Source organism: Hypanus sabinus, chromosome 4, assembly GCF_030144855.1.
Source record: "Hypanus sabinus isolate sHypSab1 chromosome 4, sHypSab1.hap1, whole genome shotgun sequence".
NCBI lineage: Eukaryota > Metazoa > Chordata > Chondrichthyes > Myliobatiformes > Dasyatidae > Hypanus > Hypanus sabinus.
This window is the reverse complement of record NC_082709.1, coordinates 103569680-103586910: the sequence shown is the minus strand read 5'-3', so window position 1 is coordinate 103586910 and position 17231 is coordinate 103569680. Positions and strand designations below refer to the sequence as shown.

At 39.9% G+C, this 17231-nt stretch overlaps 1 protein-coding gene across 1 annotated transcript in view; it reads right to left on the bottom strand.

Moving 5' to 3' along the window:
• LOC132393054 (acyl-coenzyme A thioesterase 9, mitochondrial-like) overlaps positions 1-17231 on the bottom strand; it is an 82149-nt gene that overhangs the window by 48512 nt on the left and 16406 nt on the right. Inside the window, exons 4-8 of the mRNA XM_059967798.1 lie at positions 11642-11687; positions 7369-7539; positions 7236-7273; positions 2963-3043; positions 376-479 (exon numbers count right to left, since the gene is read on the bottom strand). Of these exons, the coding sequence (XP_059823781.1) occupies positions 376-479; positions 2963-3043; positions 7236-7273; positions 7369-7539; positions 11642-11687 (440 nt within the window). The remainder of the gene's footprint in view (positions 1-375; positions 480-2962; positions 3044-7235; positions 7274-7368; positions 7540-11641; positions 11688-17231) is intronic.

The following is a 17231-nucleotide window of genomic DNA, read 5'->3' as shown; positions in this document are numbered from 1 at the left end:
GTCACCAGTCAGTTTCACAAGAGATTCACCAGTAAATGCATCCACTTGTCAGCTCATGTAAAAAATGCAATTCATTAACGTGATCAGAAAGAACCTGGTGTCAAGTCAACCAGCTGATCCTACACTGAAAGCGGAAGAGTCACAGTTGCTGGGTCCAGTCCTCATCCAGTTGTTGGGTTCTAATGTACCTTGATCCCAACAGAGATGGAGGAAGAGTTTGCCACTTCTGGCACCGTAATGTCTGCCAATTCATGAAGATCATAGACCACAACACTGGAAATTCTGTGTAATACTAAGTTACTAAATATTAATTAACTCTACAAAATTATTTTGTTAACTAAGAAAACTTGACCTACTTGCAAGTGGTAATCTAACCTGAGATACATGCATCTGGACTTCCATAGAACTTCTTCCCACCCAAGTGACGTGACCACTGAATTTCAAGTCACAATCTGGCAGGATAACCTTTTTGACCAGATCTGAAGAGAGAATGAGAGAAAAGTATTTTTAGATAGACTTTATTGATCCCAAAAGAAATTACAGTGTCCCAGTAGCATACAGTGCACAGATATAAATAGTAGAAGAAAAGTAGAAAGAATAAAAAATAAGTTATCATCAAACAGTCTAACAGGAGGGTCCATCACATCCCAGCTATAGACTCATTATAGAGCCGAATGGCTGAGGATATGAATGACCTCATGTAGCACTCTTTGGAGCAGCACAGTTTTTAAAAGACCACACAAGATCTTTGACAACTATCAGAGTCCCCCACGTGACCAGCACATTAATATTTTAACACAGTTTATTACCTTAATTTTGAAACAATTAATTCCTTAGAGAAGTGATGCAAACTGTGAGTAATTGCTGAGACTGAATAAGGAGCCATGTTTTGCACACTTTATTTGAATTGCTTTGAGGTTTATATCATATATTGCATAGAGATTTGTAATTATAGCAACACTTCACTGAAAATTTACCCTCAGTCAGAACATGAGTGATGGTGTCACAGTGAAAATACATTAAATTTTCCTTGAGAAACATCTTCTTGATCAATAGCAATACTCTTTCTGATAAAATGTACCCTCAAAGCATTGTTGTAAATGGAATTTCAGGATTCAACTTCAGCAACCATGAAGCAGCAGTAATGTATTTCCAAGTGAGGATGATGTGCGATGTTGGGGAAATCTGTTGATTTCCATGCATCTATTGCTGGTGTTCTTGGTGGTAGAAATGCTATTGAAGAGTGGCCTAGACAAGTACCTAAAAGGCATTTACGGATGGAGAACACTACAGTCATGGACAACAGAAAGTTCAGTGCTGGGATGAGTGCAGATCAAGCTGGATTTTTATTTTGAATAACACTACAACTCCACTCGCATAGACAAGTGGAGAATGTTTTATCCTCCTCCAGCCTGTGCCTTGTTGACAGTGAAAGGGTTTTTGGGATTCAGGCTATCCCACCTGTGACCTGTACTTGCAGCCACAGTACTTGCGTGACCGATCTGCTTAAAATTCTGGTCAATGTTCAGGGTAGGAGGTAATGACAATGACTAGTCAAGGATTTGCAGGGATTCGGACTTGTGTTGAAAATTATTGTAACCTGACATTTTCACAGTGCAAATGTTAGTTGAGGCATCAGCAAAAAGACTTCTGCTCAGTTGCAGTTAGTTACTAGAATTGAACATTGTCCAATCACAGATCACCACTTGTGACTTTATAATGAAAGGAAGACTTTTTGATGAAGATGGAAAATTTGGGCCTGGGATCCTGCCTGTGGAACTCCTGAAGAATTGTTCTATGACAAGGATGAATAACCTCTAAACTCTTATAATTTTATTTTGTGCAATGGATGAACTGTAACCACTGTCACAATACCCTTAATGCACATTCACTTCAATTTACCCAAATATGGTTTAAGAAAAACACCTTAAATAAATCAAGCTCAGCATTGCCTGGCAGAAGTCAAGGCTCTACAGGAATAGAAGCATACTGTTCTCTTGTGGTTAGATTTTATGAAATCTCAGCTTTTGCATACCATAGCATCCCATTTATGAAGTATTGCAACTTTCCACCTCAAGCCAGAACACACATTCAAATGTATATAATGAAACCATCTCCCCTTTACATGAGGGTAGTTACTTTCCTTCTAGATCAGGGCTTCCCAAACTGGGGTCCATGGACCCCTTGTTTAACAGTACTGGCCACTGCCATAAAAAAGCATTGGAACTTCTGTTCTAGATGAAACTAAGTAAGGTTCTAGCTTACACCACCAATATAAACTGGATTCTTGAGTTATAGAACTTCCTTTTCTGACAAGATAGACTAGCAGTTGGCTTTAGATTTAAGCATCACCTCTGGTTCCACTCCAAAGACTTCATTACAATATAATTTATATCTTATCTGCTGGAGGTGCTATTTTTGAAATGGTACATTAAACTGAGACGGTTCTGCTCTCAAATGAATGCAACAAACTGAAGAACAATCATCCTTAGCCGCTGTTTATTCTTCAACCAACAACACTAAGGGGTAGAATATTTGATCACTATCACTAAATTGCTGTCCATGAAAAATCGCCCACATCTTTTCTCACATCACAGAAGTACAACACTTCAAGGTACTTCATTTGCTGCCAGGTACTTGGAGATGTACTGAGGTGGAACCTTAAAATTTTTAACTCCTGTTGGAGATTTATAATACAAGGTCAGAATCCCAGCATAATTCTTTAGTTGGACTAAAACCATTAATCAAACCCTTGCAAAAAATGTAAAACAAGGCAGGATACTATAACCCTACAATGATTACTTTTCACATTGCATTTTAATTATTGATTTATAAAGTTGAGAAATGAATGCCATTCACAATACATACTGCAGAAAGTGTACTGGAATAAAAAGATTATTGTGTACCCCAGATGACTTTAGACAATGATCATACTTGTACATTGAGAAAAATGTAAATATACCTATTTCATCAACAAGTGCCGTCACAATTGAAAAAGGGCTTCGTGGAGTATCGGTTTTGACATGAGTATAACTAATTAAAACTGCAAAACAAGGAAGAATAAGTTATTTACACCAAACTGATGACTTTTCAATAATTAGTTATATCAAGCTAAACTGATATGATAGCTTGTAACAACTTGTTTTTTTATCATTTGCAATTGATCTTCTGCAGCTTTCTTTTATCTTCCACACTTCCTTCAAAGACCCAGCTCTCCCCCATCTCCAATATGTTTCTCATCCCATATCCACACTGAATCCATTCTCCCAGGTTTCCCATCTTCCAAACTACAACCTGCAAGAATATATCATATTTTACTGAAGCTGCAAGAAGCTGCAGAGAGTAGTAAACTCATTCCAATATGTCAGAGGTGTACCTCTGGTTGTATCAACAGGAGGCACTGCCTCAAAAATGCAAGATTTATCTTCAAAGTTCAAAGCTGTTCTCCACCATCTGATCTGCGCTATCTTCTCACAGCCTCCAGGTAGGAAGTGCAGAAGCGTGAAGTCCCACACCACCAGGTTCAAGAACAGCTACTTCACTTCACTATTCAGTTCTTCAACCAACTAGCATAACCCTAAATCACTACCTCAGTGTAATAACACTAGGAGCACTTTGAACCCTTTGCACTAAAATTCATATATTTTTGTTCTAATTGTCCATTTTCTTATAAAAATTGTGTTTAAGATGTGCTTTGTGAATGCTGTTTATATGAGGTTATGTCTCTGTGATGCTGCTGCACGTTGTTCATTGCACCTGTGCATTAATGTACTGGTGTTAGAAAGTGAGTGAACCCTGTAGAATTTTCTCTATTTTTGCATAAATATGACCTAAAATATGATCAGACCTTCACGTGTCCTAAAACTAGATAAAGAGAACCCAATTAAAACATACTTGTTCATTTATTTATTGTGAAAAATGATCCAATATTACATGTTTTTGTTGGGAAAAGTATGTGAACTTCTGGACTAATGCCTTCTGCAAAAGCTATTTGGAGGCAGGTGTCCCAAACAATGAGATAGAGGTGTGGGTTGTAGAGGTGCCCTGCCTTATAAAAAAAAGACACACAAAGTCAAGCTACTGACAGAGCCTGCTCCTCTCAAGAAAGATCTGTTTACATGCACCATGACTTGATCAGAACAACTTCCAGAGAACTTTAGAGGAATTGTAGAGATGTGTGAAGCTGGACAAGGCTACAAAAGCATTTCTAAAATCCCAAGTGTTCACCAGCCCACAGCAAGAGAAACTATCTACAACTAGAGGAAATTCAGTACTGTTGCTACTGATCCTAGGAGTGGGCATCCTGCAAAGATCACACCAAGAACACAATGTGCAGTGATAAAGGAGGTGAAAAAGAAACCAAGAGGAACAGCAAAAGACCTGCAAAAATTTCTAAAACTTGCTAAAACCTCTGAAGAAAAACACTTAACAAGACTGGTGTTCACTGAAGGACAACACGTTGGAAATCGCTGCTCTCAAAAAAAATTCTGCATGTCTCAAGTTTGCAAAAGACCACCTGGATATTCCACAACACTTCTGGGACAATGTTCTGTGTACAGATGAGACAAAAGTTGAACTTTTTGGCAGGAATGCACATTGTGATGTTTGGAGGAAAAAGGACACTGCACATCAACACAAAAACCTCATCCTAACTGTGAAGCATGGTGGAAGGAGCAGCATGGTTTGGGGCTGCTTTGCTGTCTCAGGTCCTGGACAGTTATAGTCGTTGAGCGAACAAAGAATTAAAAATTGTATCAAGACATTTTACAGGCAAATGTCAGGGTAGCAGTCCATCACCTGAAGCTTAATAGAAGTTGGATAATGCAACAAGACAATGATCTGAAAGACAAGAGTAAATCAGCAACAGAATGGTTTAAAAAGAAGAAAATTAATGTTTTGAAATTGCCAAGTCAAAGCCCTAACTTTAATCCTATAGAAAAGTTGTGTTAGTCCAGAAGCAAGCAGATCATGCAAGGAAGCCCACCAGCATCCCAGAGTTAAAGTAGTTTTGTAATGAGAAAGGCCCTAAAATTCCTCCAAGCTGATGTGAAGAACTGATCAACAGTTACAGTACTGGAAATGTTTGGTTGAAGGGATTGCTGGTACAATGGGGTCACACTACTAAAAGCAAAGGTTCACATACTTTTTCCAACAAATACATGCAATATTCTATAATTTTCTCAATAAATAAATGAACAAGTAGTTTTAGGACTGACGTGAAGATCTGATAACATTTTAGGTCATATTTATGCAGAAATAAAGAAAATTCTACAGGGTTCACAAACTTTCTAGCACCATTGTGTATTCTATAACAGGATACAATCTGATAGCTCTCCAACAAATAACACATTTAATCATAACTCCTCCCCCTCTCAAAAATTCAACTATCAGTATTTTTCCCTTCTGTACTACTACTTATGGAATGATCTGTCTGGACAGCGTGCAAACAAAAAGCTTTTTACTGCATCTCATTACCAAAGATTATAAGATAGAGGAGCAGAATTAGGCCATTTGGCCCACCGAGTCTGCTCCACATGTGCCAATAATAAACCAATTACCAATTAACAGGACCAAGATATCATGGCTAACCTTTAAAACATTTTTTGCTCTTTTCTACTCAATTTTCCCCTTGGATCACAAAAATTCCTTCATTGTTTCTCTCCTTCCAAGACAATCCCAGACTGTCATTACTCAGTCATTGGTTCATCCCAGAACTGGCACCTTTACATGTTTATAATGACCAAATTGTGGTGCTTATTCCAAACTAGCATCCCCTAACACATTGTTCAGTCCATTTCTACGCTTAAGAATTTTAAAAATGATTACAATGGACAGGAAAGCAAGCTTATCATAGCACTGTGGCATATGAAGACAGAAATTCATGTACAGTTCAGCACAGTGTCCCCTCTCTATCACTTTTTATTTATGACTGAGTGGCTGAGTACAGCTCCAATGCCATATTTACATTTGCTGATGACACCAATGTTGTTAGCCAATTCTCTTAGGAAGTTTGTGCAGATTGAGCATACATTCTAAAGCTGTAACAAACGTCTATAGATGCGCAGTGTAGAGTATCCTGACTGGTTGTACCATGATCTGCTATAAAAATACCAATGCCTAGTAAAAGAAAAGCCAACAAAAAAGTGGTGAACACAGCCCAGTCCACTGAGCACATATAGAAAGTGTACTGCCACAGAAAGGCAGGTCCGTGATCAAGGACCCCAACCATGCAGGCCATGCTCTCTTCTAGCTGCTGCCAACATGGAGCCCCAAGTCCCACATCAGCAGGTTCAGGAATCATTAGTACACTACAACCATCGGACTCCCGAACCAACGTGATAACTTCTTTCACCTCAACAACAACTCTGAACTAATTCAATAATCTATGGGTTCATTTTTAAGGACTCTACAACACGTTTTCAGTAGTATTCATTTACTTTTATTTTACTCTGCACAGTTTGACTTCTTTTGCACATTGGTTATTTGTCAGTCTCCATATGTAGTTTTACATTGATTCTATTGTATTTCTCTATTCTACCATGAATGCCTGAAAGAAAATGAATCCCCAGCTAGTATTTGCAGATATATGTGCACTTTGATAATAAATTTACTTTGAACTATGTTATTTTCATTATACATCTCAGTACTTGCTTGAAAATGCCATCAGTTTCATGCTCTGTATTTCCAAGCAAATTCATGGCCAATGAGATACTGCATATTGTTCATCCAAGCTCTGATAATGATTTTCCAACTGCACTCTGTATCAGGTTCCTCATGGAGTCTAGCAGCAATCCAACAATCCTTTCATCTTTTTGGGTCAGGAAGTCCGACTTAATTTACATTGCTCTGAGGGGTTGGTTTTGAGTTTTCAAGTGTCCAAGTGACTTCTTTTAATTAAAACACATTTATTTATTTCTGAAGATCTTTGGATATTTTTAACCATTTTTGAATGGCAGCAGGTAGGTTCTTAGCTGTCAATTACTTTATCCAGCAGTTTTATGACTGAAGCATGTTTTAGATTTATGTTATGCAAGGACCTTGCCATTTTGCATCCAGACAAGTTCAACATATGTAATGCCTCTTCTTGAATGCACATCTCTGGTAAACTTGATCTACCTGTCCTGCCCCATCAACTTCACCACACTTAGACATTTCACTCAAATCTTTTCAGTTCACCACTTGGTTAAGCAAAGCAAAGCCTGATCTCAAAAAATAATCAAAAGTCTGAGCTTTACCTCCAAATGAATCAAGGTCCTCAAGGATCCTGCCAAATCTATTGAGGAAAAATTAAATATGTAATTTGCCAAGTTTGATCTCAGTACTGAAAGGCAAATATAAAGTAAAAGTATTATTAGTGGATTGTTGTACCTTACTAAGTTATGTACATTTAAGTACTGTTCTCTTAAGAGAGGACGGCTTCCCAACGGTAGGTAAGCCTCCAGATAACTGTCCTTCATGCAGCGATATGGTAAGCTGTCCTGGCTTTCAACTAGTAAAGAATTTAATGAAGCTCTTTCCTTTGCTGACTTGAGATGTTCACTGGAAGAGAAAAATAGAACTGTAAACTGTGAACAGGGTAATGTAGCTACAAGAACAGTGCAAGAATCCAGACATCATTGAACATAGATAAGCACATGAAACAATCCTTCAGTGCATTAAGGGTAGCCGACAATGATGCTAATCTAACGAATCCCATCCGCCTGAACACAGCCCATATCCTTTGACTCCCTGCATGTTCAGTTGCATGTCTAAATACCCCTTAAACATTGCACTCATTCCAGGCACCTACTATCCTCTGTGTAAAAATAAAAGTCAGACTTGCCATGCACATCTCCTTAAACTTTCCACTTCCTACTTTAATATTGCCTCTAATTTGACATTTCCAGCCTGGGAAGAAGACCATCTGCCTTATCTACACCTCTCATATTTTATACACTTCTATCAGATTGCTCCTTAGCCAGCAGTGTTCCAGAGAAGAGTCCAAGCTTATCCAACTCTTACAATATCCTGGCATACCTTTTTTCCACCCTCTCCAAAAGTTCCCACTCCTTCCTCTATTGTGACAACCAGAACTAGACAGTTTTCCACCAGTAAATGCAAAGAAAAATAATTAAAATGAGTTAAGGGAAGGTGGAAGAAGCATAGCTATTGAGATATGGCAGGGAGGTGAGGATGAAGTCCCAGAAGGGTGGAAAAAAGAGACAAGGCAGGCAGTGGGGTTTAAATGAACATGGGTGGCTAAGAGGGGGATAGCAGCACAAGCAACAAGCAAGATGGAACTGGAAATTTAGAATTCTGGGGCAAATTTCAGGGATAAAGAAAAGGAACTATTCAAACCTTTCATTTCTGCCCTTTTAAGTATTACCCACCAAATTTTCCAAACTGCAAACTGAATTACAATCCTGATCACTTCTTAACCCCTAATTTTAAAAAAAATGAAGAATAACACAAGAACAATAAGATAAAGGAGCAGAAATATGCCACTTGGCCCATCAAGTCTGCTCTGCCACATCATCGTGGCTGATGCAATTTTCCTCTAAACTCCAATCTCACTCCACTCTCTCTCCATATCTCTCCATTTCCTGACCAATCAAGAATCTATCAACCTTCGCCATAAAGACTTGGTCTTTGCAGCTGTCTGTGGCAACAAATTCCACAGATTCACCACTCTCTGGCTAAAGAAATTCCTCATCTCCTCATCTGTTATAAAAGGATGACTCTCTATTTTGAGGCTGTATCCTCTGGTCCGAGACTCTCCCACCACAGGAAACATCCTCTCCACATGCACTCTTATCAAAGCCTTTTACCATTTGATAGGTTCCAATGAGATCACCCCTCATTCTTCTGAATTCTAGTGAATACAGGCTCAGAGCCATCGAACAGTCTTCATATGACAAGCCTTTCAAAGATAAGGGGCCCAAAACTGCTCACAATGCTCTAAGTGAAGCCTAACCAGTACTTCATAAAGCCCCCAATGTAACATCCTTGCTTTCATATCCTAGTCCTCTTAAAATGAATACTATCATCGCTTTTGTCTTCCTCACCACAGACTCAACCTGCAAATTAAACATTAGGGAATCCTGCACGAGGACTCACAAGTCCCTTTGCACAACAGATTTTTGAATTTTCTCGCCATCCAGAAAATTAGTCTACCCTTTTATTTCTTCTGCCAAAGTGCATGACCTTACACTTCCTGACACTGTATTCCATCTGCCACTTCTGCCCATTCTCCTATTGTGCCTTTCCACAGCCTCTCTACTTGCTCAAAAGCCCCTCCACCTATCTTTGTATTGTCTGCAAACTCTACAACAAAGCTATCAGATCCGTCAGTCATTGACACACAATGTAAAAAAGAAATCGGTCCCAATACAGACTGCTATGGAACACCACTAGTTAACAGCAGCCAACCCTTTATTCCCACTCTTTGCCTCCTGCCAATTAGCTATTGCTTTATCTATGTTAATATCTTCCCTATAATACCACGGGCTTGTAACTTGTTAAGCATCCTCACGTATGGCATTTTGTCAGAGCCCTTCTGAAAATCCACATACACAATATCAACCGATTATCCTTTGTCGAACCTGAATGTTATTTCTTCAAAAAATTCCAATGGATTTGTCAGGCGAGATTTTCCCTTGATAAGCCATGCACTCAGCAGCCTATTTTATCACGCGCTTTCAAGTGCCCCAAAACCATATCCTTAACAACTGACTCCAACACCTTCCTAACCACTGAGGTCAGACTAACTGGCCTATAGTTTGCTTTCTTCTGCCTCTCTCCCTTCTTGAAGGGTGGAGTGATATTTACAATTTTCCACTCTTCTGTAACCATTCCAGAATCTAGTGGTTCTTCAAAGGTAAGTACTAATGCCTCCACAATCTCTTCAGCCACCTCTTTCAGAAACCTGGGGTACACACCAACTGGTCCAAGTCACTTATCTACCTTCAGACCTTTCAGTTTCCTAAGAACCTTCGCCCCAGTAATGGCAATTTCACACCCTTCTGACCACTGACACTCTGGAACTTCCACCATAATGCTAGTGTCTTCCACAGTGAAGACTGATGCAAAATATTTTATCAGTTCATCTGCCATTTCTTTGCTCCCTATTACTACCTCTCCATCATTGTTTTCCAGCGGTCCGATATCCATTCCTGCCTCTCTTTTACACTTTATGTATCTGAAGAAACTTTATGAGTATCCTCTTTAATATTATTGGCTAGCTTACTTTCGTATTCAATCTTTACCTTCTTAATGACTTCTTTGCTTGCCTTCTGTTGATTTTTAAAAGTTTCCCAATCCACTAACTTCTCACTAAATTTTGGTGGGTGAGGTCCATGCTGGTCCAGGAGCCTGATGGTTGAAGGGTATTTGCTCCTGATCCAAGTGGTATGGGAATTGAGTCTCTTGTACCTCCTTCCTGATGTCAGCACTTAGAAAGTGTCTGTGTACATCCAGTTGATAAACAAAGGACGAATCCAGCAGCAATAGAATGAATCTCTGAAAGAAGATTCACCAGGAGGATGCAACCTTTCAAGAAGGTAGTTACTTGAATAATTACTGATGAACAGTCAATGCTGGCAGTGGTATTCATTTCACAAAAAATAAAATTGGTAAAAATCCTCCTGAGTAGAAGTGAGGAGTTGAAAAAAGTTGCAACCACTTGAACCCAAAGCACATTAACATCTGCTTCCCCAATAGAGATACCTGACAATTCGAATGAGGTGCTACCAGGAATAATTGCTTGCTCATCCACAGGCAAAAAGTTAATACTGGCTTGCACTTAGTTTTCAGCTGAAGTATGACTTGATCAAACATAACAAGCTCATTAAATAAAACTGCCAGTTCACTAGAAATGATCTAGTTTTTTGGATCAGGTCTCAGAAGTTCCACTGGATAAGTGAGGAGGGACAGACGGGTCATGTATTTGGTTGGGTCTTCAGAAAAAGTGCAACACATCACAGATTACTTTGAAGATGTCCTTCATTGGCAAGTTCAGTTCTGAACTGATTTTCCCCTGGAGAGCATCATGAAAAATTTGCAAGCTAATTATGAGGTGGCAAGGTAGCTTTAGTGGTTAGTGTAATGCTATTACATTGTCACCGACCTGGGTTCAATTCCGGTTCATTGCACAACTCCCAATCCAGAATAGCTGAATCCCCTAGTGGGCTCAACCACGAGCTGCTCTAAAAAGCTATCTTGTTGACATACTAGAAATTTCCCCTCTTGGGATCCAGCACCCACCTGATTTTCCCAATCTCCTGCACACTGAAATCATCTATGACTACTGCAACATTTTCTATCTCCTGTTGTTATTTGTAGTCCACATTATTTCTACTGTTTGGGAGTCTGTATACAACTCCCATCAAGGTCTTTTTACTCTTGGAGATCCTTAGCTCTACCCACAGTGATTCAACATCTTCCAACCCTATGTCACCTCTTTCTAATGATTTGATTTTTTTTAACCAACAGAACAACTCTGCCTACCTGCCTGTCCTTTTGATACAATGTGTATCCTTGGACATTAAGATCCCATCTATAATCTTCTTTCAATCATGTTTCAGTGATGTCTACATCATACATGATAATCTGATATTCATTTGACAAGCACCAACCCACCCTCTCCCATATAACTGAGAAGTACCTCCAGTTTTTGGATGCACCAACAATATTATGCAGTTCCTTACGTACTGAAACAAGAGAAGATAATTAATGACAAGATATATTTTCAGCTCTATTGTGAAATTACTCTTGAAAGATACATTTTGCTAATGCTAAATAGATAACAGAAAAAAATAGGTACAATAGCCAAACTCATGACACAAATCCAGAATATCAAAAATTATGTCAAATCTTGAAAATGTATGTGATCAGAGAATTCAACAAAACTCAAGGTCAATTGAGAAATTCAATCACACTTTTCACTATTATATAACTGAATACACATAGACATACACAAAATGAAACATAACACCAGGCATTTTTGACTTTTTTTTTAGTAATGATACAATTATGATGGAGGACTTTAGTATGCAAGGGGATTGGGAAAATCAGGTTGGTGTCGGATTGCAAGAGAGGGAATTTGTTGAATACCCACAAGATGGTGCTTTAGAGCAGCTTATGCTTGAGCCTGGGAAAAGCTGTCACAGGTTGGGTGTTGAGTAACAACTCAGATCTTATTATCAGATCTAACGCAAAGGAAGCTTTAGGAGGCAGTGATCATAAAATGGTTGAATTCATACTACAATTTGAGAGGGAGAATGACAAGACATATATATGGGCATCACAATGGAATAAAGGGAATTACAGAGGCATGAGAAAGGAGCTTGCCGGGGTGGATTGGAGGAGATGACGGCAGAACAGAGAGGGCTGAAGTTTCTGGAAATAGTTCACAAGGCTAAGGATAGATACAGTGGCATGCAAAAGTTTGGGCACCCTCGGTCAAACTTTCTGTTACTATGAATAGTTAAGTGAGTCAATGATGAACTGATCTCCAGAAGTCATAAAGTTAAAGATGAAACTTTTTTTCAACATTTTAAGCAAGATTAGTGTATTATTTTTGTTTTGTTAAACTTTAGGAGTGAAAAAAAGGAAAGGAGCACCATGCAAAAGTTTGGGCACCACAAGAGATTTGAGCTCTCAGATAACTTTTACCAAGGTCTCAGACCTTAATTAGCTTGTTAGGGCTACAGCCTGTTCACAGTCATCGTTAGGAAAGCCCAGATAATGTAAATTTCAAAGATTTATAAATACCCTGACTCCTCAAATGTCCCAACAATCAGCAGCCATGAGCTCCTCTAAGCAGCTGCCTAGCACTCTGAAAATTAAAATAAAAGATTGCCACAAAGCAGGAGAAGGCTATAAGATTGCAAATCATTTTCAGGTAGCCATTTCCTCAGTTCGTAATGTAATTAAGAAATGGCAGCTAACAGGAATGGTGGAGGTCAAGTTGATATCTGGAAGACCAAGAAAACTTTCCGAGAGAACTGCTCGTAGGATTGCTAGAAAGGCAAATCAAAACCCCTGTTCGACTGCAAAAGACCTTCAGGAAGATCTAGCAGACTCTGGAGTGGTGGTGCACTGTTCTACTGTGCAGCGACACCTGCACAAATATGACCTTCATGGAAGAGTCATCAGAAGGAAACCTTTCCTGCGTCCTCACAAAATTCAGCATCAGAAGTTTGCAAATGAACATTTAAACAAGCCTGATACATTTTGGAAACAAGTCCTATGGACTGATGAAGTTAAAATAGAACTTTTTGGCCACAATGAGCAAAGGTATGTTTGGAGAAAAAAGGGTGCAGAATTTAATGAAAAGAATACCTCTCCAACTGTTAAGAATGGGGGTGGATCGATCATGCTTTGGGCTTGTGTTGCAGCCAGTGGCACAAGAAACATTTCACTGGTAGAGGGAAGAATGAATTCAATTAAACACTTGCAAATTCTGGAAGCAAATATCACACCGTCTGTAAAAAAGCTGAAGGTGAAAAGAAGATGGCTTCTACAACAGGATAATGATCACCTCAAAATCCACAATGGACTACCTCAAGAGGCGCAAGCTGAAGGTTTTGCCATGGACCTCACAGTCCCCCAACCTAAACATCAAAAATCTGTGGATAGACCTCCAAAGAGCAGTGCATGCAAGACGGCCCAAGAATCTCACAGAACTAGAAGCTTTTTTCAAGGAAGAATGGGCGAAAATCACCCAAACAAGAATTGAAAGACTCTTAGCTGGTTACAGAAAGCGTTTACAAGCTGTGATACTTGCTAAAGGGAGTGTTACTAAGTACTAAGCATGCGGGTGCCCAAACTTTTGCTTTGGGCCTTTTTCTTTTTTGGTTATTTTGAAACTGTAAAAGATGAAAATAAAAAAGTAATCTTGCTTAAAATATTAAAGAAATGAGTCGTCAATAACTTTATGCCTTTTGGAAATCAGGTCATCTTTTACTCGCTTAACTATTCACAGTAACAGAAATTTTGACCAGGGTGCCCAAATTTTTGCATGCTACTTTATGTCCCATAGAAGAAGTTGTCTCAAATGGCAGGGGTAGGTAACCATGGCTGAGAATGGAAGTTAAGTCTGCATAAAAGCCAAGAAAAGGGCATATAAGGTAGCAAAAGTGAGTGGGAAGTTGGATGATTGGGAAGCTTTTAAAATCAAACAAAAGGCAACTAAAAAAGCTATAAGAAGGGAAAAGTTGAAATATTAGGGCAAACTAGTCAATAATATAAAGCATGATGCCAAAAGTTTTTTCAGTTATACAAAGAGTAAAAGGGAGGTGAGAGTTGATACTGAACCCCTGGAAAATGATGCTGGTGAGATAGTAATGGGGACAGGGAAATGACACATGAACTTAATGGGTACTTTGCATCTGTCATCACTGTGGAAGATACCAGCCTTAAGCAAGAGTTCCAAATGTCAGGGAGCAGGAGTGCATGTTATTGCTATTACAAAGAAAAAGGTGTCAGACAAACTCAAAAGTCTCAAGGTGGATAAGTCACCTGGACCAGATGGACTACATCCCAGAGTCCTAAGAGGTTGCTGAAGAGATAATGGATGTATTGGTCATGATCTTTCAAGAATCACTTGACTCTGGCACGGTCCTGGAGGACTGGAAGATTGCAAAGGTCACTCCACTCTTTAAGAAGGGAGGAAGGCAAAACAAAGTAACTTATAGGCCAATTAGCCTAACCACAGGAAAGTGTTGGAGTCTATCACTAAGGATGAGGTTTCAAGGTATTTGGAGACCAATGACAAACTAAGTCAGCATTGTTTCTATAAAAGGGAAATCTTGCCTGACAATTCTGTTAGGAGTTCTTCAAGGAAGTAACAAGCAGGGTGGACAAAGGAGAGGTAGTGGATTTCATTTATTTGGATTTTCAGAAGGCATTTGATAAGGTGCCATACGAGGCCGTTTAACAAGATAAAGTCCAATGCCATTACAGAAAAGATACTGGCATGGACAGAGGAATGGTTGACAGGCAGGAGGCAGCGAGTAGGAATAAAAGTGGCCTTTTCTGGTTGGCTGCCAGTGTCTAGTGGTGTTCCTCAGGTATCAGTATTAGCATCACTACTTTTTACATTGTTTGCCAATGATTTAGATAATGAAATTGAAGGCTTTGTGGAAAAGTTTGAGAATAATGCAAAGATAGATGGAAGGGTTGGTACTGCTGAGGAAGCAATATGATCGCAGAAGGACTTAAATTAGAAGAATAGGCAAAAAAATGGCAGATGGAATACAGTGTCAGGAAATGTATAATAATACGTTTTGGTAAAAAGAACAATATCTAAATGGGTAGACGGTTCAAACATCAGAGGGTGCAAAGGGACTTAGGAGTCCTCGTGCAAGACTACCAGAAGGTTAACTTGTGGTAAAGAAACTAAATGCAATGTTGGCATTTATTTCAAGGGGAAAAGAATACAAAAGCAATAAGACTTCATAAGACACTAGTCAGGCTGTACTTCGAGTATTGTTAACAGTTTTGGGCCCCATATCTTAGAAAGGATGTGTTGTCATTGGAGAGGGTCCAGAGAAGGCTCATGAGGATGACTCCAGGAATGAAAGGGTTAACATATGAGGAGTGTCTGGCAGCTTTGGGCCTTTACTCACCGGAATTTAGAAGATTGCATTGGGATCTCATTGAAACCTACCGATTGCTGAAGGGACTAGACAGAGTGGATTGTGGAGGGGACATTTTCTATGCTGGAGGTATCTAGAACTAGAGAGCACAGCCTCAAAATTGAAGAGCGACCTTTTAGAACAAAGGTATGGAAGAATTTTTTTTAGCCAGAGAGTGATGAATCTGTGGAATGCTCTGCAGTGGAGACCAAGTCCATGGGTATATTTAAAACCGAAGTTAATCATTTCCTGATCGGTCAGGGCACCAAAGAATATGGGGAGAAGGCAAGTGAATGGGGTTGAGTAGTATCCAGGATCAGCCATAGTGGAATGGCACAGCAAACTTGATGGGCCAAATGGCCTGATTCTGCTCCTAAATCTTATGGTCTTGTTCTGGAAATTCAACTGGCCAATTTTACATCAATGTTCAATGCTCTTTTTGGAGCATTGAAGACAAGCTTGGACCACAATGTCCTAGGGACAATCAGTATATCTGGATTAAACCTGCTACAAGGCAAGGTACTCACCTTTAATAATTCTGGACCCTTTTTTCCAACTCCATGACGAATGACTGCTCCCTCAAACACCCCAAAGAGTTACTGATAACCCTTCTTTCAGACCACCTTCTGATCCCAACAGCTGACCAAACCTCCAAGATACAAGTCCTAATCCTCCAAACCGAGCCTTATGCCCAGACCAAATACTTTGATGGCCTCCTTGACAGCCAGGCAACCACCTTTACCTTTTACAATGTTGCCTGGCCAATCATTGGTCCAATCCTGGCCTCTCCCTTTTCTGTCGCCAGCTTGAGCTCCTCCCCAAACCTTGGTAGTAATCCAGAGCTCAACAACAAGGTATAGGACCAACCTACAGCTCTAATCCATGACTCACCAGCCTGATCCATATTATTTAACAAATTCCTCATGAGATGCAGATCTGATATCTTTCCCCACCAAACCACTGACTCAGAATATCTCATATCACAATCACTTATACTGCATCTTTTTTCTTCGGCAGTTTAACGGGGACACGACTGCGCAAGCGCGCGTAAGCCAGACCGTGAGGCAGCGGGAGTATTTAAAGAGAACAGTTAGACGGAGCGGGCGACGGAGTAGAGGGGGACAGTGTAGAAAGGCTTTGTCTCCAGAGGCTTCGGCGAGCAGAGGCTCAGGACGAGCTTCACTCCAAGTGAGGTAAGGCCAGGTAAGTTCCTTTCAAAGGAGAAAGTTTCAAAAGTTGAGGCAAGTATTGGGTAGGTTATGGCAGCTGAGATCAGCCCCATGGTTTGTTCATCCTGCAGCATGTGGGAAATCAGGGATACTTCCAGTGTCCCTGACGACTATGTGTGCAGGTAGTGTGTCCAGCTCAGGCATGGGCAAACTACGGCCCGCGGGCCATATGCGGCCTGTTAAGCTTTTTAATCTGGCCCGCAGAACTTGATGAAATTATATTAATAAACCTTGTTAACGTTTTTCCCCGCAATTCTGGCGTTTTCCCAATAGATGACGCACTCTATATACATTTGTGGCGACCCATTTCCTGGCACATCCGAACCGGCTCACAATTAGCCAGCGTTCCGGCTAAGGGAGATAGCCTGCGGGGATTTGTGAGCAC